General features: G+C 32.7%; 1 protein-coding gene across 1 annotated transcript; it reads left to right on the forward strand.

The window, feature by feature from the left end:
- Nucleotides 1–2,142: 2,142 nt before the first annotated feature.
- Nucleotides 2,143–7,169, forward strand: LOC18609286 (protein NRT1/ PTR FAMILY 2.13-like). Its single transcript, XM_018129876.2, has 4 exons — nucleotides 2,143–2,538; nucleotides 2,624–2,841; nucleotides 5,105–5,676; nucleotides 6,171–7,169. The coding sequence occupies exons 1-4, from the start codon at nucleotides 2,358–2,360 to the stop codon at nucleotides 7,030–7,032; spliced, it is 1,833 nt and encodes a 610-aa protein (XP_017985365.2). The 5' UTR covers nucleotides 2,143–2,357; the 3' UTR covers nucleotides 7,033–7,169.
- The last annotated feature ends 20,619 nt before the right edge of the window (nucleotides 7,170–27,788 follow it).

Here is a 27,788-nt window from a genome sequence, read left to right on the forward strand (position 1 = left end):
CTAATCACCTAATTCTCAAAAATCACCAAAACTACTGAATTCCATTTAACAAGATCAACAACTTCAAACGATACACCATATTCCATTTAATAACATAATTAACAAATATGAATGCTCAAAATGTTCGAAAGTTTTTCTTCATATATCAAAAATCACTCTAAAATGTTTAAAAATGCTCAAAACGCTAATAGGTTTTCTTCATGTATCAAAAACTACTCCAAAATGCTCAAAATGCTTAAACGTTTTTCTTTCTAGTAAGAAATACTCCAGAGATGAATAGTCTGGTGAGGAAAGCTCAAAAAATATGAGTCAGTTTGAGGCGCAAACCTAAACATACTTGACCCGTTAATAGGTTTCGAGTTGAGGCGCGGAGCCTAGCGAATGGGTCGGTTTCATTAAGGATAATTTTATCTAATTTTTTTTCTCTTGGCTAGAAACAGATAAAATTATAGGGATGACTATTCTTAAAAACGCCTTATGTCTCAAGCCCATTTATGAAAAGCACTCTAATTTAATTATAGACAGAACAGCCATCCGTGAATGAAAGGACTAGACTCATTCATATTGAGTCCATATATCTTTGAAATGTAACAAACAAACTAATTGATAGATTATTATGGAGCTGAAATTTTGAAATTGAAAAATGGAGTGCATTAAAACTCCACGGATCAATACGGTTGCTCAGTCCCCTGAGCTACAACAATATCATGTGCCATATCCCTCCCCAATCTTTTATGTTCTTTTTAAATGATCATTTATCATTTTTTAATATAAAGTTAAATTTCTATAAATTAATACTTTTAAGATCATAAAAATTTATTAATTTATCGATATATTATTTAATCGATAAATTAATAATTTATTAATTTATGCATTAATTAAGCTTTTCTAATACTTAATTGATGTATAAATTAGTTGTTTGGTATCACTTTTTGTATTGGAGCCTATTTCGCACAAAAGTACACTCAAAGCAACAATCACGTTGTATAATTTTTTCTTTTAATACGAGAACTTTTTAATTTATTAAGAAAAGTTAGAGATGTGGTATAAAGATACATAAATTTCAAAGCAAAACAAGCAATATTGAAATCATATTTTACAAAAACTTTTTAATTGAGTCATATATATATATATATAATTTTAATGTATAAAAAAATTATTAATTTATATATCAAGTGAGATTTATATATTTTTTTAAATATATTATTTTATAAATTTAACAAATTATCAATTTATTACATTAATCTCAAATCGAGATTGATAAAAAATATTACTTAATTAAAATTATTAATTAATTAAATATTAATTTATAAAAATTGTACTGTAATCCTTGTAACGTATACTTTATATACAGAAAAGCAGCACTACAGGGTTTTGGTTACAAAATTTCTACCCAAATTACCTTAATTACCTTTATTTGAGGAGGCATTGTTTTTGACTGTCACCATTGTTTTTTTCCATGACACCAAAGAAAGAAACATATACCTGCCACATGTCCCATCAAAACTTCAGAAAAATTATTTTAAAAAGTACAACTTAATATATACAATAAATATGTATATATATATATATATATATATATATATATATATTTCTTTTTCCAAAGAACAGCTAACCTACGACCAAAACTAGCAATAGCTTTTTCTTTTTTTATAAGCAGAAATTCCAAGTTGGTGCTCGACCTGAATTTTATCTAGTAGAATCACTACATATATGGCGTAGTTAATAAATTGTAGTGAGTCAACGTAAAGGAGTGGTTTATTTTTCCTGTCCCTAACTCATAAAAATGCTAGAAACTAAAATGAGGTATGTACATAAGATGATGCCAGAGAAGCGATAATTGAGGTAACATAAATTAAGTTCCAACTAGATTGCCTCAGATTTGGACCAATTCAAATTTATTTTTTGTCATGAAAAAGAGTAACAGTTGCTTGTTAGTTTTACCGTGTACTGTATACTAGTAAGTACTTTAACTATTTACAAACCAGTTGGAAAGCAACCATACGCTGGAAGAAAAAACAGTACAATGTATATGCCTTATTACTTAGCTCCAAGCGCTTCTACTTGTAGGCCCATAGAAAAGACGCAACTTTTGTTAGCCATATTTCGTTTGTGCATGTGGCAGACCCTTATCACCCCTTGATTTCGTCAGCCATTCAATCATCCCATCTCCTTTTACTACAAATGCAGCGAACTACTGTGTATATATATACATATAGGTTTGGCACTTGTAGAGATAAACAAGCTTTCGCTCAAAAAAAAAAAAAAACAGAGATAAACAAGCTCAAACCCACCAAGTTCACATGCTTTGAAGAAGAAACTGAAGACACATAATAAAAGCTTTTCCAGCAATAAACATGGTGAAGAGCATCAAAGAAGAGTCCAGGTCGTTTTTTCTATATTGCTGCGCAAAAAACTTCCAGAAACCAGCGTCCCCGGAAATAAAACCGGGAGAAGGAACGAATGGAAATGCTTCGTCGGTCTCCTGTACAAAGCAGAACAAGCCTGGAGGATGGAAAGCTATGCCTTACATCTTAGGTTCCTCTCCTTTCTAACGTATTAATGGTATTAATTTCCTCGTGGAGTGGTCGTTTAGTTAACATAGAAACGTGTGCTGTGGCAGGAAATGAAACGTTCGAGAGGTTAGCAACGTTTGGGTTGTCGGCAAATTTTATGGTGTATTTGATGAGAGAGTTACACATGGATCAGGTGTCTGCTTCAAATGTTTTCAATATCTGGTTTGGTATAACCAATTTTGCACCTCTGCTTGGTGCAATTATCTCCGATGCCTATGCCGGGAGGTTTCGAACCATTGCGGTTGCATCCTTTGCTTCATTTCTGGTATGTTTTCTCAGTCCTTACTGCTTTATTATAACCATATATTGTAATAAGAATACTAATAAATAGTGATTATTAACGGCCAAGGCTGCTTGAATTTTCATTAAATAAAATCGAGTAGGTGAACAGAGGTCCATATCATCTTTAAATTTTCTTGATGCGTGATGCACATGGTGCGGGTATGATTTTCCCACTTCCAAGAGCTAATTAGACGATGCAAAAGCTGATGAAGATTCTTGGATTTACGCTTTCTAAAACGTTTCTCGCTTTTGTCAGCAAGCAAAAAGTTTTACTATATAGTTAAATATTTATGGACAAAATTAAATCGTATTAATTTCTAATGACTATCTCGTAATCTTTGGAAACAAATTTAATCCTGCTTCTCGCTCTCACTCCATCGCTGACGGATACGAAATCCATTTGCGGCCCCTCTCTCTTTTTTTTTTTTTTTTTTTTTTGTCTTTTCTCTGGGGGGATTTGCTCTTGGCTTGCAAGATCTCTTGCCAAGAAAGATATGTCTACGCTGAAATCAAAAGTAGGGTTAAATCTTCTGCCATGCTTGTGTTTTGCTGTGGTAATAATAGCCCATAATTAAATCTAATAGTTAGGTTCAGCCAACGAAATTAATTGAGACATTAATATTTATCAATGAAAATATGACATGATAGAAAATAGAAAATAAATTGAACTATAAACTTAGGACTATCGATCAAAAGATTCATTCTAATCTAATGTAGTAGTAATTACGAAAATTCGCTCTTTTTCCATTTACTTTTGGTTGAATCGACCGACAAAAACCGGTAATATATATAGACCATAACATGTCATCATTGTGTTAGGTAAACTAAGTACAAGCAACATCATAATACTACTATTTATAATCTACTCTAGATAAGATTTTTGATATGCAGGATGTTAGGCCCGGAAAAGTCATCAAAATATCTCAACAGCAAGTTAGGAGAAGTGCTTTGATTCCCCTTTTCCTCATGATAAATACTAAGTACTTATAAACGGACAAAAACCATTAGTAGAATAGTATGTCTTGTGGGTCATTTAGGAGAAGTGTCGTGCATGCTGCAAAAGAAGTTTGCAATTACAGTCCTACCTGCCCCCTTTTCTCTCGTCATTTTCTGCTCTTACAAATTGTCATTTATTATGTGTGATAGCCATTCGATTGAAAATATTGCTATAAATAGTTAAGTTAAGGGAGAAAAGCGAAGCAATTAAAGAAATCAGAAAAAGTAGTTGAGATTATTTATTTAATGCAAAACTACATGATAATATTTTTATTTATTTTTAATAAATAAAAAAAAAGAGATTCAACTTTATTAAACCAAATAATAAGTTTTAAAGTAAACGTAATAAATCAAATAAAATAAATGTTTGCTAATTGAAAATTAGAAATAAATAAAATGAAGAGAAAAAACTATGCTAAACAAAAAGCTAAATGAGAAAAAGTATAATGTTTTCTATAGTTTATAAAATATTGAAGGACAAAGTGAGAATATAAAAGAAAATTTTTTTTCTATGAAAAATATTTTACTTATTGAAAGGAAAGTTTTTTTATGAAAAATATTTTATTTGAAAAATCTATCACTTTTTTCTTATTTGGATAAACCAAGAAAAATATTTTCTATTATTTAGTTCATCCAGTAGAAAATAATTTTCACTGTGATCCATCTTCAAAACCTTTAACCATAACACTATAAAAATATTAACATTCATGAATTACGCAAGATATCTAAAATTTTTTGTAATATTAAAAATAATATATATAAGTAATAAAAACATCTTACATGAATACAATTAAGAAAATCCTACATAACGCATCTTACATAACAAAAACATTTTCCATATATTTTTATAAATAACTCCATAATAAATATCATTAAACACGTCCTCATAAAAGACTTTCGTTTATTATAAAAAGATTATTTTTTGCATTTTTTTTCTTTTACTTGGAAATTAAGAATGTCTGTAAAATTAAGGCAAATCTTCCATCCTTTTCATGAGTTAGGCCAAACACTCACTTAATTTCTAAGTACAATATAATTATTGGTATGGTTGATAGGAGCATCACGCGTTAAAATCTCATATATAAATATTTTAATTTGTATGTTTGTTTGTGACGCTTCTTCTATTATAAGGTTTATATGCATCATTAACTCCCGTTCTAAATGCTGCTATTAAGCTGAATTATAGATAAGCAATACCAAATGGAAAAGATTATAAAGCTGAATTAGACATGTCTAATTTACTCTGACAGGGAATGTCGATTGTGACTTTGACGGCTTGGATCCCACATCTCCATCCTGCAGAATGCAAACCTGAAGATCAACCAAATGGTCACTGCGTTGGTCCAAACAAGGCTCAACTGGGAGTTCTGCTAACAGGGCTAGGTCTGTTATCAGTAGGCGCAGGCGGAATAAGACCCTGCAGCATTCCATTTGGAATTGATCAATTTGATCCAACCACTGAAGAAGGGGTAAAAGGGATCAGCAGCTTCTTCAATTGGTATTACACCACATTTACAGTGGTCGTATTGCTCACTTTAACTCTTGTGGTTTATATTCAAGACTCAGTAAGCTGGGTTCTAGGCTTTGGAATTCCTACCCTGCTCATGGGCAGTTCGATAGTTCTGTTCCTCATCGGAACTAGAATTTATGTGCATGTTAAGCCACAAGGAAGCATATTTTCAAGCATTGTGCAAGTGTTTTTTGCCACTTACAGGAAACGACAGCTTAAGCTACCAGCACAGGGAGAGGAAATTGGAGTTTTCTATGATCCTCCTGTAAAGGAAAATGTATTGTCGAAGCTACCCGTCACCAGCCAGTTCAGGTGACATATCTTTTTTTTTTTTTTTGGCTCAGCTTCACGTGACATATCTTATCACCAAAGATACTTTGAAAATATATTATTGAGTTAATTGACGAAAGCACTGGAAGTTGCATATATATATATATATATGTAAGGTTACCATTTCTTGGTTATTCATTTCAGGTGGGATACGGTCTTTCAGGTTACTGAATGAATTTACTTTTCATAGTGTTAATCAAAAGTCCGTATAACTCAACAAGTGTGAAGATGAGCTTCAGCTCCATAAGGATATTGATTGATACTATATTACTTTGATTCAATCATTTAAGATTACATGATTTCGTGTAACAATCAGTCAAAAAGACTTGACCAACTAATGAACTTACGGTAGTTTAAGACTGAAACACTTTTTCTTTGTAGGCAACATTGTGCAAGAGTTTCATGGTAAAGGTTCATTATATGAACTTCTGCTCGCATCTAATGCTAAATTTTAATTGTTGTTTTTATTCTCTTAGGTTCTTAAACAAAGCCGCCATAATAATGGAGAATGAATTACAACCCGATGGTTCCCCTAATAAATGGAGGCTGTGCAGCACTCAACAAGTGGAAGAGGTCAAATGCCTTATCAGAGTCATTCCTATATGGGCTTCTGGTGTCATTAGCTTTACCTCCATGGCACAACAGGGAACGTTCACTTTGTCACAGGCTTTGAAAATGGACAGGCATCTTGGCTCCAAGATCCAAATCCCAGCTGGTTCCATTGTAATCATATCGATGATCACAATTGGAATTTTCCTCCCAGTCTATGACAGAATAATTGTTCCAGGTCTTCGAAAATTCACCAAACATGAAGGTGGGATAACACTTCTTCAAAGAATTGGCATTGGCATCTTTTTCTCAATTCTGGCGATGATTGTTGCTGGAGTGATGGAAAAGAAGAGACGGGACTCAGCTATGTTGCACCCTGGTGTTGCACCAATATCAGTCTTTTGGCTAGCTCCTCAGCTTATCCTCATGGGCTTCTGCGAGGCATTCAACATTATTGGACAGATTGAATTTTTTAACAAGCAGTTTCCGGAGCATATGAGAAGCATTGCTAATTCTCTTCTCTTTTGCTCCCTGGCCGGTGCAAGCTACTTAAGCAGCATTGTAGTCAACATTGTGCATCATGTCACTGGAGGGCATGGACACCCTGACTGGCTGACTAGTGATATCAATGCTGGAAAACTGGATTACTTTTACTATCTTCTAGCAGGGATGGGGGCCTTCAATTTCCTTTATTTTCTCTATGTTGCTTATCACTATCGTTACAAGGGCAATGTACAAATGGAAGATAAATCTGTCCCTGATGTTGAGCTAAATGCGATCAAACCATGAAACTAAATAGATGTAATCTTATTGTAGCTAGCTAATCATATGAAGAATAATACTCATTTACGGTGGCTTTAATAGTCGTTCGCGGTCCCATGTTCAAAGTAATAAAGGAAAAGAGCATGCTTTTTTCGTTGTTGTAACAGAGCAGTATGGGTTGTCTTGGAAATTGGAATACAGCTCCTTTAATTATTGTGTCTCCAAAGCGATATACTTGACTTCAAGAAACATGGCGGTATATGGAATGTTGGAGATTATCACTGTAGATAGTCAATTTTGATTAATACTTAATCTTTAAAAAATTATTTTATCTCGTAACATTATATAAAGAATAATGAGAACAATCATTTCAAGTGAGCACTACTTCACGCAAAACAATTAGAATAAGTGGAGCATTACTCTATGTTTAACAATTAATACAAGTAGAGCAACTATTTTGTATAAAATAACAATTTCACACAGATGACAGTGAAAGTAATCCGGAATAGGTGGTAGGGTTCATTGGTTACTTTCATATTGGGATGTTTTGGAGAGTTTGGCTTGGTGGCTTAGATATGGAGGTAGTTTAGAGGTCTTCCTCTTAACCTTTTCCTGAAGTACAAGTGTTTCACCCTCCTACCTTGTTCTCGTATAGCTTTTTCTCTTGTACTTGTTCACGTACAACTTCTTTTATTATACCTATTCATGTACAACTTTTTCTCTTCTGTCTATTCACGTACAACTTCCTCCCTTGTACCTATTCACATACAGCTCTTCTCTATTAGCTCCTACTAGAGAACAAGTCTTATTAAATATAATTACTTCAATAGTCACATAATAAGTTTTCAGCCGTTACTCAATATTAACTCTTAGTAACGGTTTCGTAACATTAAAATTCTCCTTAATGATATCATTCATTACTTGCATTAAAATCTTTTCTTGTAACTATTATTTCTGGCACTATATATAGAGCCTTCACAATTCAAAAGGGGCTTTCTTTCACTTTCAGAATTACCCAACTCTCACTCAAAGCTTTTCTCTTTAGCCTATTCTCACTTAGAACACCTATTCTTTTCTTATTTTCTTTCACTTGCCACAACATTTAGTACTTCAGAAACTGCTCCAATATTCCTCTCCATCACCTTCGGTACATCCCTTACTTGTTTGCAACGCTTTCTCTTCTTATCACAAGAACCTCATTTACAATCACTTAGCAGCAGGTTCCTTGACTATGATTGAAATGCAATATGACAACAACAAAATGAGGTGCACCATGGAATGAGAAAGACCCATGCCAAAGCCATTCAAGGTTTGCACTTTCGAGGAGGCATGAATTTGTGGTGTTGGAGATTAGGAGATGGACAGACCATTGGTTACCTCATTTTGGAGCTTTCTCCTTGTATTTGGCAATGCACATGCACGGTTTAAAGCTGCCAAGAGATGCCTATCACTTCATTGTTCTACTTTCCTTTGTGATGCAAACAACATTATAGTACTTTTATAGAAATAAAGTGCAACCTTGCACCTCTTCCCTTTAGAATACTTTTCATACTGGGATTCAACCTCATATTCAAATATGAAAATAATCAATAAATTTAAAAATATAACACAACGAAAAAATAAATTAGTATTTAATTAGAGAAACAATCGAATCCTACAAGATCAATATTTGTATTTTTCATGTTATTTTCTAATTACTTATAAACATTCATAAGTTTAAGAGTTACATACCTTACTCTAGATATCAAAATCAAGAGCCAATTAAATCAAAATCTTTGCTTCTTCACTTTTAGGATTTGTCAGCCACCCAAACGTTTGGCCCTTAACAGTAATCCACACAATGATCGAATATGACCTTCTCAAAGGTAGGATATTTGCTTGTGCTAGCAAATTTGGTTTCTAAAAAAAAAAACTAAAAATTCTTACTGAATCTTATTTTTGTCAAACAAAGAAAACTATTTTTCTTTTCTTATTTTATGAAATGGCTGAGAAGTGACTGGAGGTTTAGAGTTTTAGTTTTGCTAACATAATATATTTATATAGCCAAACAAAGTTGTAACCCTAAATACAATAGTTGTATTTTAATTTAATTAAGCCTTTGTGAACTTAATTAATTTCTCACTTTATTTTGGTATATTCTAATTAAGTCTAACTTAATTAATTATCCTTATTTAATCTCAATCATGTCACTTAATGTATGTGACCCATTAAGCTTCTAACATGTTGGCAGTAGATATAAATCCTAATCAAATATTAATTTGATAATTGATTTGTATTTATAGATCATGAACAATATCTAGCAATACATCATAACCACCCAAATGTTAAAGAGTTAATTAAAGAATTTGATAGAGCCTTTCAATGATAAGCCTCTCAGTGCAATATGGTCCTTTTATCAAATATCCCGAATATGTCATTAAGCATGGCTCGGTGTTTACTTATGACATTCCATATTTGTTCCATAATTCATTACTAACCTTATGAATTTAGAAAAGTAACTTTCCTCAAATTCATCATGATTTGGCCAAAGACTTTGTACAAGTTAATCAAGAATTGAGAACAAATGAGATACATCACTTTATATCACTTAGGGTGATGAATCCTTTCTTGACCACTTATTCACCTTCGCATGCTTCATGGCATACTCAAAAACACCCTGTTTAGGCATCTGGACACCTCCAAACCTGTAGGGATGAAATCAAAGTATGTTATTCCCCATACAAGATGACTTGGTGTCTCAAGTTAGAGGACTAGTTGCACGACTATCACATGAGAACATATTCCATAAACACTTGAGTGAAATACAAAATGGAGTTCTCATAGTAGGTCATGTTCAGTGAACTTGTTCTTTAACAAGCACCTACATATTATCCTTAAGTATCCCATATACTTCAATGTATGAGATTAATTGCTTACTTTCCAAGTAAAGAGGCTTAACATGCACTAGTCTTTAAGCATTGTTAATGCCTTGTCTTGATAATACAATGACCATGAACAATTTTAGGAACATGGCTTTTATGCATAGTGATCTCATAATTGTAACAACTTTACAATTCTCTTGCAAGGCCTTTATGTTCCATGGTTTCATCTAATTAGTACTTAATAACTCGTTATTATTGCACTAACATGAAGGAAAACCTCTATCACATATAGTTATGTGATTAAATATGCATTAAATGACAATATATATTCTGTGACCAATCTAATTGGCTTAAGGGCATATACCAACAATCTCCCACTTGCACTTGAGTCAATTGCTAACATATCCAATATCGAACTTTTTCGCTTAGCAACAGTATTTCTACTAGGACATCTCAAATTGTAATATTTGAGAATATGTTAATTTACATGTTTGACAATCTCCATTGTCATAATCAAAATACTAATTTAGATCACAACGAGATCTTGATTCCATTATTATGCCTTTTGTTGTCACTTTAATAACTTAGAATCATTTATTGGTTCATTAAACTAATGATCCAAATATCTCTTCTTTTGTATCCTAAACAAAAGGTTTGTATCCAATTATAAATATAATCATGCAGTCATCTATTGTTTTGGAATCAGTCCAATGTAATTGCTTAATCATGACTTTATGTCACTTTTAACATTTAGGATTCTCTCTACATTAAACTTCTTTAACATGTATTCCTAAATTCTTTTGTTGAGTCCCCTTTAGGCTCTAACAATTTAGTCCATTTTGTTTTTCTTATAGTGAAAAATGTATCTTATACACTTTTAATGAATCTTATCTTACCCCCACTAACGTTATGATGTGCGCAAAATATGTTTATCTTATTCAATGTATTCAACTAATTTGAATATATTGCATTGAATAGAGATTATCGTCCAATTATTCATATTGGATTATTTAGTAAACTCATTTTATATGAGTAATGTATCGATATGCATCCTACTAATGGTTTGCACTTAATGGATTCATCTCACGAATTATGCATCCTTATGCATCCCATTAAATTAGTCTTTGTACATAGATCTTATCTATTGGATTTTATAATTTCATGACTCTCAACCTTTAAAGTATCATTAGTTCCCATTATTTATATCATTTATAGATATCTTACCAAGTAAACTTATTTACTTTCTTTTGGGGCGTTATATCCATAACTTTTATGTATACTTACATGTCATTAGTCATTCATCATTGGTTATGGGATGAAATCCTTTCAAAAGTTAGTTCATGCAATTAACTGGGTTTGGAATGCTTTATGATTCATATTTTATGAATTCAATATGATAATCAATTGTTATTTAGTTCTAAGCAATCTTAATTTAGATCCAAGATTTCATTAAGAATGCTCCTTAACTAAATATGGTCATAATCTTATTATGAATTCATTGAGTTATGACTCAATTTTATCTAAGTCAACTCATTAATTTCCTTTTTGATTCATAATCAAGAGTTAAATAATCTCACAATGATCTAATCATTATGACTTAGTATTGATTATCATATATGCAAGGTTATACTTAAGGATAAATAATTTAGAACAATTCCAAGATAAAATGAGATATAATGTAAATATATAAATATATAAATATATATAAGCTAAGCATCGCATGCTAGCAAAATATAAATCTATGTTTCCTAACTATAAAATAAAATATTCAACCATAGGACTAAAACCAAAACATCTCATCTTGACAATCATGTCATGAAAACATTCAATGTTCTAAAATTATTTATTGTTCCACAATTTAATCTAGGTTGACAAGCATGATCGTCATCAACTAAGGTTGTCCCCTTCATGATCTTATTCTTCACTACTCTTTGTCATTAGTTCCTTCAATATGTCATATATATTAAAACCATTAATAAAGAGTAATGTATTATATACCAAGTAGTGAAAACTAAATCATTATCTGATTCATACCTAAAGTGGAAGCTTCCTTTTGTTTCTTTCTTTTGATGTATTTAAGATAATACTTGCAATTGCTCCTTCAATGCCCAAGTTTGCCGCAGAAATGACATTTGTCATTGTCTTTGTCCTCCTTCACTCGTTTAGTAGGCTTCATACCTTTCGAAGTTAATGATTTTCACCTTTATCTTTCTTAGAAAATTTTCTTTTCTTGTTTTTGTTTCTCTTATAAGGGACAAGATTAACTAAAGGCTTATCTTTTGTAATGGTGTTCTCAGCCTGTGTAAGCATATTCAATAACCCTGAAAGGGTTACCTCAATCTTGTTCATGTTGAAGTTCAACACAAACTATGAATAGCTCTCTGGTAATGAAGAAAGTATAAGGTTTATGCTCAAATCATGATCCATAACCCAACCCAACTATTGAAGTCGAGCGATATATCCTATCATCTTAAACTCATGAGGTCTTATTGGGCTTCCCTCAGACATCTTACATTGGAACAGTTCCCTTGAAATGTCGAATCTCTCTGTGTGACTTTCTTTATCAAACATTTCTCTAAGGTTTAGGACAATATCTAGAGCATTCATATATTTATGTTGCTTTTGAAGATATAGAGCCATATTAGCCAACATCACACATGTGGCTTGATCGAGATCATCTATATAAACTTTATAGGCTTGCTTTTCCTCATTTGTAACATCATCGCTAGGTTCCTCGGGAATAGGGCCATCTAGGACATAAGCATTTTTTTCCTTTTTCAAGACAATCTTGATATTGCGAAACTAGTCAATGAAATTTGGGCCTGTCAACTTGTTTGCATCAAGTATGCTTCTAAGTGACAAACTATTCACCATGATAGATTTATATTCTATATGAACCAACATATATAATTATTAGTCATTAACGCAAATTATATAATCATAAAAACAAGATTTTAAAATCTTATATGATTATTCTCAATATTTTATCAAAATAATAGCCCTCCTCTACTATTTTGAGAAATTTAACCTTTAAACTTCTTATTGAGTTGGGACCTTTTTCATCCAACCATGACCTTTAGAGACTCAACAAGCCATAATGAAACTAATTAGGTAGATAACTTTGCTTACCAATTGTATCTTATACAACTCTTAGATTAGTTAGGTGACAATTGTTTGTCTAAATGCATCATATAGATTTTGCCTAACTATGCCTCTAAAACTATGCGGTCATGTGTGACACATCCGAACAACATGGCACTAGTTGAGTAAGACCCACCAATAACTCAAACGTACTCGTGTAAAAGTTTGGCCTTGAGTGACTCAACAAACCTCTAATTAAAAGAGCAGCCTAGTTATCTTGTTATATGATGGAAGGTCACTTTTTAACTCAATATTTTAATGAGGGATTTTATTTATTAATTCATTAATTAAGGTCTCATTGATTAGGCATTGTTGACATGCATAGCATTTATCGCATTTCACATATATCATATATATATATATATATATTGAAAAATAAATCTATCTCATGCCAACTACTCAGATGATTATGGACTTTACTAATTCTAATTTTCTCGAGCCATTAAAGAAATTAGTTGGTCAAAATCCTAGGAGATTTACACAAATATCGTCTTTAAGCTTTGCTTGTAATCTCCTTGAATCTCCACGGTACCTTTGGATCTCCATCTTCAAGTTACAAAAATTTTTCTATCTAACCCTAGTTTTACACTTTGATGCAACTAATTACACTTTATAATCAAGAAACCTCGAGTTACTTTTGAGGGGAGTTTGGTAAGAAAAGAATTTTACAACCCAGAGAAAACAGAGATAAGGTAGGGTACGTAGACCCTATTTTAAAATAAATACCATGAGAAATAAATTTAACCATCCATGACCTAATCTTATAAGGTCTAAGTCCATTATCATCCTCATGCTTTATAATCATAATCAAAAGTATAGAAATAAATACGAGCTCAATATCACTTGATGATCTTGTGTGTTATTTGAGAAAAGCATTAATTAATTCATTTAAAGTGCTAGACTCAAATTATTTGATATTGTTTTATTTCAATTTAGTGTTTAAGAAATTCCCATTTTCAAAACACTTAAAGTAAACATTTTACTCCTTATTTCTTATTAAAACTTCATTGAAATAAAATTTTCCTTTTTAAGACTTTTCATTTTAATTCTTTCCATAATTAAAACTCTTTTTAATTTTGGAAACCTCTTTATTTTAGGTAAACTTCCTAAAATATGTCCAAGATAACATTTAGAACATGGATTAGTTTTGTAAATTGTATGTTGTTCAAGTTACCTAAATGGTGACTTAACAAATTTTTGGAAACTTCTAGTCAAAACAAAATTTTAAGGACAGTTCAACGCTGTCATATAATTTTAGAAATTTTTTCTATAGTAGGAAACTATTTCTTATGAATTTTCAAATTAAAATACTATCCTTAATTTTAGGAATTTTTTTTAAAGTAGGAAACAATTTCCTATTTTTTATGAATCACCCAAAATTAAAATTTTATCCTTAATTTTAGGAATTGCTTTTAAAGTAGGAAATAATTTTCTATTTTTTTTATGAATCACCAAAAATTAAAATAGATGGCATTTAAGTGCTCTTAAGACTCCATAAATCATGATCAAACTCAAGAAATAGTTGTTGAAAATTTTCAACAAGTGTGTTTAACAATTAGTTTTATCATAGCAGCCTAAAATTTTCTGTATTGAATCTTTGTTGTTTTGGAACTCGAAAACATGATTTTTATGAACTTTTTTTTATATTAAATAAAGTTTGGCTGAAACATGCAGCAATTTAACTTGATAAAACTAATTTTAACAATTAAAAACTACTCATAACACTTACTCAATGTTAGAAAAAAAAATAATTGGCACATTAGTCTCCAATACATCTCAAAACTATTCGATTTTAACTTGGATTTGCAAGCCTTTTAATCCATTCATTAATTCTTCAACTAAACATGATTTTTAAACCTTTTAAAACATGTTTTAATGAATTAATTACATGTTGTCCAGATTTGAATTAAAATAGAAAAACAAATTTTAAAGAAAGTCTTTAAAATTGATATATACCAAATCAACACACAAATCAATCCTATTGATTATCACCAAGAATCAAGCATGCAAATTACATGAAAAACATCAAACAAAGGCTCTGATACCACTGTTGTGATTCGACCTCATGCTCAAGTATGAGAATAATCAATAAATTAAAAAATATAATGCAGTGAAAAAATAAACTAGCATTTAATCAAAGAAACAGTTGAATCCGATAGGATCAATGTTTATGTTTTTCATGTAATTTTCTAATAAATTTAAACATTTATAAGTTTAAGAGTTACATACCTTACTCTAGATATCAAATCAAGAGCTAATTAAATCAAAATCTTTGCTTCTTCACCTTTAGGATTTGTCAAATCTTCAGCCATCCAAGTATTTGGCCTTTAACAGTAATCCACATGGTGATTGAATAAGACGTTCTCAAAGATAGAATTTATACTTGTGCTACTAAGTTTTGTTTCTAAAACAAAAAAACCAAAAATTCTTGTCGAATCTTATTTTTGTCAAACAAAAAAAACTATTTTTCTTTGCTTATTTTATGAAATGGCTGAGAAGTGGCTAGAGGCTTAAAGTTTTAGTTTGCTAACATAATATATTTATATAGTCAAACAAAGTTGTAACCCTAAACACAACAATTGTATTTTAATTTAATTAAGTCTTTGTAAACTTAATTAATTTTTCACTTTATTTTGGTCTATTCTTATTAAGTCCAACTTAATTAATTATTCTTATTTAATCCCAATCATGTCACTTAATGTGTGTGACCCATTAGTCTTCTAATATGTTGGCAATAAGTATAAATCCTAATCAAATATCAATTTGATAATTGATTTATAGTTATAGATCATGGGCGGCATTTGGCAATACATCATGACCACCCAAATGTTAAAGAGTCAATTAAAAAATTTGACAAAGGCCTTCAGTGATAAGCCTCTCAATGCAATACGATCTTTTCATCAAATATCCAGGATATGTCATTAAGTATGGCTCAGTGTCTACTTATAACATTCCATATTAGTTCTCGTAATTCATGACTAACCTTATGAATTTAGAAAACTAACTTTCCTCAAATTCATCATACTTTGGCCAAAGACTTTATACAAGTTAATCAAGAATTGAGAATAAGTGAGAGACATCCCCTTATATCACTTGGGGTGATGTATCCTCTCTTGACCACTCATTCACCTTCGCATGCTTTATGGCATACTCAAAAACACCCTATTTAGGCATCTGGTCACCTTGAACCCCGCAAAGGTGAAATCAAAGTATGTCATTCCCCAAACAAAATGACATGGTGTCTCAAGTCTGAGGACTAATTGCACGACTATCACATGAGAATATATTCCATAGACACATGAGTGAAATACCAAATAGAGTTCTCAGAGTGGGTCATGTTTAGTGAACTTGTTCTTTAACAAGCACCTACATATTATGCTCAAGTATCTCATATACTTCAATCTATGAGATTAATTATTTACTTCCCAAGTAAAGAAGCTTAACATGTACTAGGCTTTAAGCATTGTCAATGCCCTGTCTTGACAATACAATGACCATGAATAATTTTAGGAATATGACTTTTATGCATAGTGATCTCATAATTGTCACAACTTTACAATTTTCTTGCAAGACCTTTACGTTCTATGAGCTTCATTCAATTAGTACTTAACAACTCCTTATTATTGCACTAACATGAAGGAAAACCTCTATCACATATAGTTATGCTATTAAATATGTATTAAATGACATTATATATTCCTTGACCAATTTAATTGGCTCACAGGCAGATACCAACATTTCCTTAGTTAAAGCTCTTCGTATCAAAGGGCATTGGTATACATTCTGTCTGATTAAAGGCTTGATTCCAGGATTTAGGGTTTAGACCTTTTCAATTCCATGTTTCTTTTACTAGAAAAATATACTTTGATTCAAACCTAGGTCACTACTCATATCTCATCCAATCCTTACCGTTAAAGCTCAGTTTAAGAGACAATAGCACATTAAGTATTGTACTATAATTGCCTGCTGAGATCGATTTATTAATAAAAATATGAATGGACATCCTTTGCCCCGAGTTTGTGCCTCCCTCTCTGCCCCGCATACTAGATTTTGCCACGTTGCATAATTAAGTTGGACGTTAAACTTCTGTTAGAAAATTTCTCCCAACTTAATGCCAGATTTTTCTGTCTTCTCTTGGTTTGAATATGTTTTTAGAGTTTGGTTACTTCAAATCTTGGTGGGAAGTTAGCGCACTTTTGAAGTTTCTTATTGGGTCTTTTGATTTTTTGTTTGCTTGCTTGTTTTCTGCCTCTTTGATTCTCCTGCGATTGCCATGTTGATGTCTGCTATTTTGACTTATCATCTTTTTTACTGGGTTTACTGTGGAAGTGGACATTGCTGCTTTGCTTTTGTTTGCAGCAGTTATCTGGTGCTCAGGTTCTTTTTGGGATGGTTTCATCTTTCTGTTTCGCTCTGATGACTGATGCTGGCTTTTTTGGTTTGATGGGAGAAGCTCAGCTTGTGGTTGAGTTTGAAGGTTGGTTGGTTGTTTTCTTGATCATTATTGTGCGTAAAGAGATTTGCGCGAGTTGTGTTTTGTTTAGTAATGTGCAGGTTTTTTTGGGTTATTATAATCTGGGTTGATGTAAAGGGTAGGGGATACAAGTTTTGCGTTCTGTCATCTTTTGTTCAATGACAGGGATAAGGTTTTCTTTTCTGTTATTTTGGAAGGAGTTTTAGAGGGATATGTTTCATTGAAATAGGGGGGCATTCAAACAAATAGCCCAGTGGTGCGGTCCTGTTTTCATTGTTGTCAAAGCCAAACTTTGTCTTTGAGGTTGCCAAGAAGAAAGGGAAATTTTGCTGTTAAACGTTAAACGTCTATTTTTCTTTAATTATGTTACGTGGCAAAATGTTATTGGTGTGACAGAGAGAGGGTATATTTTGGGGCAGAAGATTTTTGTACCTTAGTGTTATAATGCCTTAAATTTAAGATAAAGTTTGGTATTTTACAGTGTAATATAATTATAGAGAATATGATCATGTAGAAGACAAAATTATAATGTTTGGTGTATATGAGAAGGTGCTGATTAAAATGACAATATTGTTACATTTGGCATATAAGTATTTTACTAGAAATATAATGATAATTTTTAAAATTATCCTATATATGAAAATTTTTTATCGCAAACATTAAACCTTAAGTAGTTATGAAATATATTTGACTTTTTAAAGTTCATTTATTGTTAATTTGGTCACTTATTTTTATTTTTTATATTTTTTATTTATTTGATAAAATATAAGATTATAAAAAACTTAATTACTAAAATGTAAATGAAAGTAAATTTAAATAATATGTTATCTATAAAATTTGAAATTGTATACAAATTAAATCTTTAATGTGCAAAAAAAATTCTTTAAACATTTCAGATGTTTTATTTAAAAGATAGGATGACCTATAATCGGTTTGGCAATTTGTTTAGGTTGATTGCTCCGAAGATTTGACAAATGTGACCTAAATGACTTTGCAACCGGGTAGCTGTCACTCCAGTCATTTCTCATATACTCCCTCTCTCGTCGAACCACCTCATTGTTCTCCCTTTCCCATCGATTAGGACATGGTGGATTCGGCTCGGTTTGCAAAGGAACTCATTTTTCCAATCGTTACAAGGAGAGCGTCAGTTCCACAAGGAAATGTCTCCATCACGCGCCTTGGATTCTCCCCGCATTGTTCCTCTCATTGGGTTCTCCTTGGATTCCCGAAGAAGATGGCTCATCTTGGTTTACTTACTAATGGAAAATCATAGCGTGTAAAAAAAAAAAATGAAAAAAAGAAGAACAAAAAAACCCAATAAAAGAAAAAGGTATACCTCCAGTTAAAACAGGATTAGGGGAAGGATTTCTATTACGTTGTTGAAGGAAAAAGGGGCAATAATGGTAAATAAATTTTTTTAATATTATAGTCAAAAAAGTCTTTTGAATTATTAAAAAAATTCAAATAAGTCCTTATTCTTTTATTACATTCAATTAAGTTTTTAGACTTTTATTTTAGATTAAATATACATTTATAACTAATGATTGACTAATTGTTATTAATTAATAAGTTTATTGTTATTTTATATCGATGTGATGTTTATATGGTGCTAGTGTAGGGAGTGAAAAATGCGATAATATAGTCATATTATCATGTCACATCTATTGGGTTTGGCTATGGATGCCATGCTTGAAATTATACAACGGAAAGAAAATTAAAACTTTAAAAACAAAACATATATCCACCCACGAATCACCATGGTGATATTTTAATACATAGAATGTCATTTTAAATCATAAAATCAGCAGCTAACCTTGCCAATATTCTTCTGATTGGAATAACAATCTCCTCAATGCAATTTGCGAACACCACAACAAGCAAGAACTATATCCAATCAAGCTCTTGGCCTGTAACGGTGGTACACACAATTTCACTTGAACCTTTTAGCAAATGAGGGAGATTTTAACTATGCTTTTGTGCTAGCAAAAGAGGACAACATTTGTCTTTTTCCACTTCTCACAAAGATGGCCTAATCACACACTTGAAGAATTGTTTCAAAATTTTTTTTTCTTCTCCACAAAGTAGGTGATGCCACACAAGAAAACAAAAACCCTTTTTCCTTTTCTGACAACTGTTTTTCTTAATATGTGGAAATATAGTTAAATGTGATTTATATATCTAGGTTAAAATTAACTTTAATTTTGCAATAAAGCTCTCCAAATTATAACACATTACAATGTAGGCCCATGATTTAATTAACTATTTTAATTAAGCCCAATGAAAATTAAATTGAAATAATTTCCTTTATATTATTGCAATTTCGGCATTATAATTATAACTATTTATATATTATGCCCAACACTTAATCAAACTCTTTTTAATTAAATTTATAGATGTTAATTACCTAGCATGTGATTTAAGTCTAACTTAAACTATCACTCTCCAAATTTAATTCAACTGCAATCATTATGTGTGACTCATTAAGTTCATAATATGTTGGCAATTGAATCGATTAATGACTTAATTGATTAATATAAATTTCAATCAATTAATTTATAATCAATTGCATGAACAAAGATTGGCATCTAGCAATGTTTCATGGCCACCCAATTGTTAGGAGAGTCAAAGGGTTCTTTGACAACTTTTCAGTGTACAGTCTATCAATGTAATTCATTCCCTCATCATATATCTTGAAGATGATAAGAGCTTGGTACATTGTTTACTTTTATTGACCTCCATATTCGTTCCTACAGTCATAGCATTAGCTTTATAGAAAGTTATGAAACCTTTTTCATAATCTCCAAGTTGCTTTGGCCAAAGACTTCGATAAGCTAATGTGAACGAAGTGTTGGTCACTATAATATGTGCTAGAGAGGGGGTGAATAGCACAATTTGGCTCTTGACAAGATTGGAAACTAATTTCTAGAACTTAAGAAAATAAAAACAGAGTATAAAATGCACAGCAATTTAGAGTGATTCGGTCCAAGACCTACATCCACTACGTTGGTTATCCAACCAAGGATTTTCCCACAAATTCACTAACAACCAGTGAAATTCACAAGCTTCCACCAAGCTTTTACAATGGCTTTTACCAAGCTCAGCCACAACCTTTTACACTAGTTTTTTACGGGCTCAACTAAAACCCAAAATGGTTTTTCAGGGCTCAACCACAACCTTCAACAATCAAGCTATCCCAAGCTTGAACAACCCTTTAGAGTGACTCCCTCACTCTAAGAATAAAAGAGAAGTAGTAAAAGAAAGGACCTATGATCACTGGTGTCAAGACCCAAATTTCGGGCCATGACCGATGCATGGGCCCAATGGACGTAGTCCAGTAAGCCCAAGCAAGCCTATTAATCTGACATGTTCATCATTCCATCATAAACTACTAAGTCACATTTCATAACTTAGGATCAAAGTAATATTAAACAATGCCAACTCATACTTGCATGCCAATCAAGTGTACATTGCCTACAACATGTATCTTGATAATTTACATCAAGTTTATCTATACATCTCAAAAAGAAGACTCGATTTCTAACGGAGGGACTCAGACGAATGTACAGTTACTGAATGCTGAGACACCTACCAAAAGATGGATACAAGTCTACAAGGACACCTCGTCCTAGTTACCGGCTGCCTTGTGATATGAAAACATGAAGTTGAAAATGGTGAGTATAAACCCAGTGAGTGAACAAGGAAGGGAACAAGTAACAACAAGGGAGAATTTAAAATCATGATGCATTTGTTTCAAAACAATGCAATTTAGTTCCATTCATATTAAAAACCCCTCATCAAGCCCTTAAATGATTAATCATTTGAAAATCATGAACCTGTATATAACAAACCATTTGAAGAATGAAAGCTTCAATGATACGCAAGCAAGTTAAATACGACAACGAATCTTTGTTGCAGCGGAAAGGCATTCTTGTTGCAGCGTAGCTGCAGCAAGAATGAATTTTCGCTGCAGTGACGTTGAGATTAGCCGAACGAGGGTTTCTTAACTGGCCGAGGGTCTCTCACTAAACCTCTTCATTTTAAACTTAACTCATTTAGTCCTTAATGTTAGAAGTCCATGCTCAGATATGGTAGCAAAGAAGTGAAAAATAGGGCAGCAATTGGATAAGATAAGAGACAAAACAGAAAGTTTTTCGTTGCATCGAGATTTAATCTTGTTGCAGCGAAATTGTAACCCAAAAACAGAAAGTTTCTCGCTGCAGCGAAAAGCTACAGTGTCATTCTCGCTGTAGCGAAAATGCATCCTCGCTGCAGTGAGTTTTCAGCCAGCCTACTCTTCAAAAACCCGAGAGTTTCTCGCTACAGCGAGAATGATTTTCGTTGCAGCGAGAAATAGGGCACCAATGCAAAATTTACCCTTCTTCCCAAGGAAAAAGCACCCTGCTGAAATGTCCAAACCAACATGAAACACATAACAATTTCCCAAGGTTTAACATGTCAAGTTTCATATGCATTACAATCATATACCATTACCCATTAATTTCCTATAACACACATATTTACATATGTATATATGTATATGTATATACCCATCATCATTATGCATACCATCCCATCATCATCATACACACCATCCCATCATCATCATCACCAGCTCATGTGCACTCCCTACTCACACATGGCTGGGTCATCACCAGGTTATGCGCACTCCCTACTCGCACATAATCAGTCATCCTCGACTTATGTGCACTCCCTACTCGCACATAGTCAGTCAATATAATTACACATCACTATATTCAAACATATATGTATAACAACATAATGCAGCCGCATAGAAATCCATAATAACCACATATCATAACATCAACCATTTCTCAAGAGCTTGTTCCCAAGGCATTCATTTTTTTGAGAAAAGTTTTATAAAATCATTCAAACACTTTGTACAAAATAGTCATATTCCCAAAACAATTTTGATAGACAGTCCACTCACCGGTATATTGTTGAGCCTTTAGATGACTCCAATTCCCTTAATTGTCCAAATGAGATGATGGGGCTTCCTTGAAACCTACCATCACATTAACATCACCATTATGTTAAATCACATACTATAAACCCTAAAAGCTATCTCTTAGCTAGCTTTCAATTGCCACTTTAAATGGCTATCTATGTTCACTATCTAAATCACTATAAAATGAATGAACATCCTCAACAATAAAATAGCTCATAATCTAATTTACTAGCCATTATCCACAGCTAAAAACCAAGCTTAGTGCATCACTCATCCTAGGGTTCCTTTGTAGTTGAATTCTCTTCCAATAGCTTCCACACAAATGGGGTAATCCTCTTTTTCTCTCTCTAGAATGTCCAACTAGTGAGAAAAAGTATGAAAATAAGATTTTTCAAGGGTTTTAAGGAGAGAGAGTGGAAGAATACAAGGGTTCTAGTCATAAGGGCACAAAGGTATGCAAACTAGAGCTAGAGAGAGAAAATCATGCAAGCTCCATATCAAGCTTCCATGGAGGTTGGAAGTAACGTGAGATGGAAGAAGAAGAAGAAGAAAAGTTGCTGAAAAATGGGAGAAGAAGCTGCTAGAAGAAAGATATTTATAGCCAATCTTATCCATTCCCTTGAAATTACCAAATTGCCCCTCCACCAATAAACTTACTCTCCTCCAACCCTTTATAAAATCTTTTTACTCCTTTGACACTGGGACAAGGTCCATAATGGTCTAAACATACTTGGGTTTATGAAAACTTAAAATTTTAACTAGAGGTGAAAAATGAGCATTTTGCCCTTATTATGAAAAGCATCAAAATTTTTGTTTCCTTGCCATTTTACCCATATTTTCATCATTCATCTATGCCTTAGGCCTACTTAGGTTTTAATATTGTTTAAAACTTATTTTTATGGGTTTAGTAAGGAAATGACGAAATTACCCCTGATCAGGGATATCGCGTATATTTTCCTTTACAAGTCTATAAAGGTCAAGGTCTCACAACTGGTTGATCTGATTGGTACAAGATTGAGAGCAAAAAACAAATGCAAAGAGTAAGCGTTTAAGTGCAGACAAGTGCAGTGAAGCTTTTTTGATTTTTTTACTTTCTATAGCTCAAATCTCATTCAAGGCTTATAAAAAACTTGTTTCTAATTGTTGGAAGACCCTTTTATACTTGGAGATTTAACTCTGATGGCAGTTTGGCAGTTTATATCTGTTGACAACATTTAAGGATGAGTTCTAGCTGTTAATCTGTTTTGTAGTGCTCTAGTTCAAATTGCAGATAGAGAGCTCTTAGTCGACTAACTTAGTTGACTAAGTTGGTTCTATTTCTGGTTTGCAAATTCTGGCAGAGAGCACTTAGTCAACTGACTTGGTCGACTAAATTGGTTCTGTTTCTCAAACTCTTCAGCCCTTCATTTCTCCAATTTGAAATTTGGTCAACCAATGTTCTTCCTTGTTTCACTTTCTCTTTGTTATTCAGTTACATCTTGTTGATTTTATCTCTCATTTTCTTTCGAAAATACTTTTTGAAAAGTTAATAAATTAATTTCATATATTAATTTCCTACACACTTAAGTAAAGGTATTAGACACAAATAAATGAGAATGTTTTATTATCATCAAAAACTAATGGAGCCAACAATCTCCCTCTTTTTGATGATGACAAAACATTCCGTGATTAACAGCATAGTGTCATTTTAATTCTTTTTAGTTTTCTGCAGAAAATAAGGATTGCTCCCCTTTAGTGTATGCATATTTTGCTTATTTTATTTCAGCCAATTTCATTCTCGTCATATAAAGAATGATATTGTACATTTAGAGTATACATATGTTCAGCAACATAAAGTGATTTGCAGCAAGTAAGTATTAGCAGATCATCATTAAACTTTCAGCTTTAAGTGTTGACAGATTTTCATCAATGTTCTAGCAACTGTCAACAGTTTATTGATTTCAGATTTTGTTTACATCATTTATGTTTCAATTGATAAACCATTCACACCAACTATATCTATTTTCAAACAAAAATTATCCACAATGCCATAATGAAAATCATTTATCAGCATGTAAATCAATATCAACATAACACCAGCAGATTTTGTTCATGACAGTCAAAATATCAAAATGGCAAAATATCAGCAAACTTCAATTTTTGGCAATTAAGCAACATAGTCATATCAGCATTCATTTTTCACATACAACCTCATAAACAACAGAATTAAAACTGAGTGTTTAAGTGCCACCATGGCACAAATAACAGTTAATCAACAAGTATTTTGAAACTGCCCCTGGACTATTTTGCTTCATATCTCCTATTTTTCTACATTCATTCACCCCTGATTTTGCCTTCTTTCATTTCTTAGGTTCCTTTACCCTAACATTTTTGTTTTAAGTTTATTCTCTAGTTCTTGCACCTATTCTACTCCCCTTTTTTGTCAGCATCACAGGGAGGGGCTTCTATTCATCTGATGTGTTAGAGGGTGAGGATTCAGTGTTGTAGAAGGGGTTGAGAGGAAAAAGAGATGGCTCTCGGAAAGGTGATGATTGTCTTGGGGAAGGTTCTAGTGAGGACTTGTTTGAGACAAGGATTCGAGAGGAGGCTGAAACTGGTTTGGATTTCTCTGCCAACCTAGAAGACTTTTTTCTCTTGAGAAAAGCTGTCTTGGTTGCAATAGTCTTCCTACCTTTGGTTAGTAGTTTTGCCTCAGTTGGTGGTGCTGCAGTGGCTTTGGCTTTCCCTGATTTTGTCTTTACTCTAGTAGCTGATGCAGATTTCTTTTCTTTTCCTACACCTTCACCATCGTTTTGAGTTTCTGTCTTGGCAGTATCTTTTTCAGCTTGTCCTTCCTTAACCATTTGGTGAAAGATATCCATGATGGAAACTTCCTCTGAATTTAGAGGAGAGGCTTGGTGTTTCTCTGTCTTTGAATTATTTTTGCTTTGAGGTTCAAGGGAGTGTGTCTTGGCTGGTTGATCAACCCCTTGAGGAGAGTCCTCAGTCTGCAGAGTAGGACTGGTAGATTTGTAGGTGGAACCTTCAGCCTGAATGCCAGAACTTCCAACATGAGGAGCAAATTTTTCTACTGACTTAGCTGAACTTTCAACACCTTGTTGTGTAAGTGCAGTGCTGGATTTGCAGAACTATCTGCAACCATAAGTTTAGATGGCATGTTTTCCTTCTCCTTCAATTAGTTTTTCAACTTAGTGATTTTCTTTTCAATTTTCTGTAGCTTCACTCCTTGGTCAGTCAGATTACCATCAATCCTCATGAGTAAATTAAAAATCACTTCATTTAAAAATCTGGAAGAAGCTTATTCAGGCAGACTGTGTTCTTTTCTTGGACCAGTTTTAGAGGTTTTAATGAACTTTTCTTCTTCGAGCACATACCTTATTTTAACTAAGCTGCCATAATGAATGGCTTGATCTCTAGTTTTTACCAAGTCCATATTATACCTCTTTGCCCATATTCCCTTATTTTGCACATGGGATGTAATTACATTTCCATATGGCAGATTGACCTTATCCAGTCTGCAGGCACTTCTCATTTTCTCAATCATAAATCTTTCCAAATTCAGAGATACTCCATTAAAGGCATGCTCCATCAACCAAAGGTTCTAGAGGCTGATGTAGCTAAGGCTTCCACTTCTACTTTGTATATTGGCTGCTATAAAATAATGTAAAATCCTAATCTGAGGACTGGTTATCAAACCAGAATTACTTTTTGAAGAATATTTTTCTTTCTTTCCAGTGAAGATCTCCCACAATGAGGATGGATCATATTTTTTAGGCAGTTCAAATTCACCTTCTTTACATTCTATTTTTAGTAGGTTCCCTAAATCCTCAACAGTCACAACAGACTCTTTTCCATTCAAATAAACATTCAAACCATCTTCTACATAATCATCAGAATCTATTAATTCCTTTCCTTTCAAAGCAATTCTAGAATAAAACTCTTTGACCAGACTTGGACTATAAGACTTATTCTTAAAGGTGCTGTAACCTTTTAGTTCTAATTCATCAAAGTACTCAGATAAACTAGTTTGGATTTCGACATTTTCCTCAAAACTCTTCCAATCAATAAACTTTCCACAAGAGATTGTTGCATTCTCGATATTCTTGAATCTATACTCATGTAATTTATTCCTAAATTTTGAAAAAGAAGAACTTGTACCTTTGTGGAGTGAAGGCTCTATTTCTTTCTTCTTGTCAGTTTTTTTCTTATTTTCTCTTAGTTTCTCGGATATATTTTTCATTGAACCAGGCATGATTTTCAGTTTCTTCTTCAGACTTTCAGCTTCTGTTTCTTCCTCCATTGGCCTTTTCCCTTTCTTCTTCTCTGATATCTCTTTGCTCTGAGATGTTCTAGCCATATTGGTTACAGAAATTTCTAAGGGTTTGAGTCAGTTTCAGAGGCAAATAGGAAGATTTAGGTTTTTGTTTTTAGAGCAACGGGTTTTAGGGGAGAAAGGAGGGGAGGCGGTCAGCAGTTATTACTAAAAAAGAAATTGTTCACCCTTCTTTTAAGTGCTGCCCTTTTTTATTTCTTTATAATTTCAAACTTCCCTCTAAAATTTGGTTATTTACCTTTGATAGTTTTTCTTCATTCTTTTTGCACTCGGTAAACCCAAATTTTTACCACATTTTACTCTTATTTTTCTAAACTCACTGAGTCTTATTATTTAAAGCTGTCAGACCACTTTTAGTGGACTAAGAAATCCTTAGTCGACTGAAAGCATTTTGTTTTCTATGTGAAAGCCAAAGGTTTTCTTATAATTCCTTCACACTAATCATCCCTAAATTTCTTCTAATCTCACAGAATCTATCTTCACTCAAAGGTTTCATAAAAATGTCTGCTAATTGATGTAAAGTATTCACAAATTCTATCTTAATATCATTTTTCACCACATAGTCTCTAATAAAATGGTGTCTAATTTCAATGTGCTTTATCCTAGAGTGCTGCACAGGATTTTTTGATATATTGATTGCACTTGTGTTATCACAGTATATTGGTACATTATGCATAGTTATTCCATAGTCTTTTAATTGTTGCTTGATCCAAAGGATTTGTGCAGAGTAGCTACGTAATGATACATATTCAGCCTCTACTATAGACAGTGCCACTGAGTTTTGCTTTTTTGCTGGACGAAGACACAAGCATCCTTCCTAAAAATTGACATGTTCCACTAGTGCTTTTACTGTCACGACCCGGAACCTCCCTCAGGCCCATGATAACCGTCGCGACGTCCCGATTGACACTCATTATCCGGAATGCCAATCGAAACCCCGCAAGGCTAACGAATCAGTTTCTTGGCTTTCCTATGAACAATCATTGTTAAATATCGAGTTTTAAGAAA

Source organism: Theobroma cacao, chromosome 2 (genome assembly GCF_053813885.1).
Source record: "Theobroma cacao isolate CCN51 chromosome 2, ASM5381388v1, whole genome shotgun sequence".
NCBI lineage: Eukaryota > Viridiplantae > Streptophyta > Magnoliopsida > Malvales > Malvaceae > Theobroma > Theobroma cacao.